The sequence below is a fragment of the Antrostomus carolinensis genome, unplaced genomic scaffold, assembly GCF_000700745.2.
Source record: "Antrostomus carolinensis isolate BGI_N321 unplaced genomic scaffold, ASM70074v2 scaffold19392, whole genome shotgun sequence".
Lineage (NCBI taxonomy): Eukaryota > Metazoa > Chordata > Aves > Caprimulgiformes > Caprimulgidae > Antrostomus > Antrostomus carolinensis.
In genome coordinates this window covers 9,964-11,629 of record NW_010299184.1, presented here as the reverse complement: position 1 = coordinate 11,629, position 1,666 = coordinate 9,964, and the positions used below count along the sequence as shown (strand labels likewise).

General features: G+C 39.6%; 1 protein-coding gene across 1 annotated transcript in view; it reads left to right on the top strand.

Annotated features, from left to right (window-relative positions):
- Positions 1-3: 3 nt before the first annotated feature.
- LOC104520895 (ubiquitin-conjugating enzyme E2 D3) overlaps positions 4-1,666 on the top strand; it is a gene marked incomplete at both ends in the record, with an annotated part of 5,149 nt that continues 3,486 nt past the window's right edge. Inside the window, one exon of the mRNA XM_010162711.2 lies at positions 4-16. Coding sequence (XP_010161013.2) covers positions 4-16 — 13 coding nt within the window. The remainder of the gene's footprint in view (positions 17-1,666) is intronic.

Below are 1,666 nucleotides of genomic sequence, written 5' to 3'. Positions count from 1 at the left end.
CCTGTTGGTGATGACAGTAAGTATGCTACTATCAGCAAACACTTGCAGTCTCTAACTTTTTTCCTTCCAAAACAGGATGTCCAGTTCGTGAGCAAGAACCTTTCTGTTACTTTTGGTTAGAGTACTACATGCTAATCTTACATTTGTTGCCTTTCTGTAACCCTTAATTCCTTGTGTATCACTGGAGATCTCACTCCATTGTATTAATTGGGTGACTGCAATGAAGACATCTGAAGTTACACCTTTCAGAGTAACTCTTCTGGCATTTTCCTAGGGCCCGATGTCTGCAGCAGTTAGGCAACTGTGGCCAAACCAGCAAGTGGCTTCACAGAGCTTTCTGAACTCCCTTGGTATCTAAACTATATATAGTGTAGTCACATGATTCTGTAGAAGTAAAACAATCTACTCCTAATCGTAGATGCTGGTACAGCAAGGTCAGGGTTAACTATATTTTACACAGGAGTTAGTTAACGCTGTGTTTTGGAAGAGGGCTACGTGTCCTTGGGGATAAGAGATTAAAATATGAACGGAGGGAAAACTGTTTGGTAGATTAAAGCTTGAATCGTGCAGTAATGTTAGATTATTTTTTTTTTTAAGTTTAATAGTTACTGTTGTCAAATGAGTTGTAGGAGCACTGGAAACATTGGTTGTTCTTGAATCTGTTTTGTGCTGTTGTATTACAGAGCACACCAGAGTGTAAGAACTGAAAAACAGGTTTGGCTCTTTATTTTTAGGCGGGATTTAATTCCATTTAGGGTATTACTTGTGGCTTTCTCAAAAAGTAAAATCAGAATGTCTGAATCCTGCCGTCATGGCTAACTTGTAGCTTGATTTGGGCCTAGCTGCTTTGGTATGAGATAAGAAGTGCAGTGGAGCATCCTTAAATCGTATGGTACTGTTATGTTTAAAAACTAGTCAATTCAATTGGCCCTGCCAGGTTCCATATAGAGGACAGCCTAGGACAATCCTTTTGGCCTGCACATCAGCTGGTTGTCTTTCCTGGGCAAGGTTGTTTACCAGGTGTGTGATTTGGAGTTGTTGTTCTGTCCTTTTTGAAGCTTGAGGAGCTGTGTTGAAGGAGGGGTGGGTGGGGGGGAGGCAGTTATTCTTTAAAAGCCTACCCTGTTTTGGTTTTTTTTGGTTATTTTTTCCTAACATCATTTTAGTAGACTTCATTTACAGAAGATCTACTATCATCTAGTACATCTATTTTTGCATAGACAGGAAGGCAAGATGTATTGTGTGACTTGACTTAATGATGTTTCTATGGCTGCTGCTTTATCTTGGTTCTAGGTAATGTTCCCCAGTCTGCTTTGATTAGCTGTGAATAAGGCAACTTAATTGTTGCGCAGGACTTTATGGTGGCTTTCTGTGAGAGTCCTTTACACTGCAGTGGTTTTGCAAGCTGTACAGTCTTCTCGATCTTAACTAGGACTTTACACTTTCTGGTGCACTACTTTTTTTTATAGTAGCATTAAAGTCTTGGTTATAGCTTAGGTGAGTAAGATCAGTAGGATATTTACCATGAGATGAGAACAGTTGCAAATTCATCTTTTGCTTTAAAACTTCACTGTGGGCCTTGGGATAAATTCAGGTATTTGCATTATGCCTTAAATGCATTGGCACTGAATGCATAAAATGCCTGAGATGAGGGAATGTGTTCACA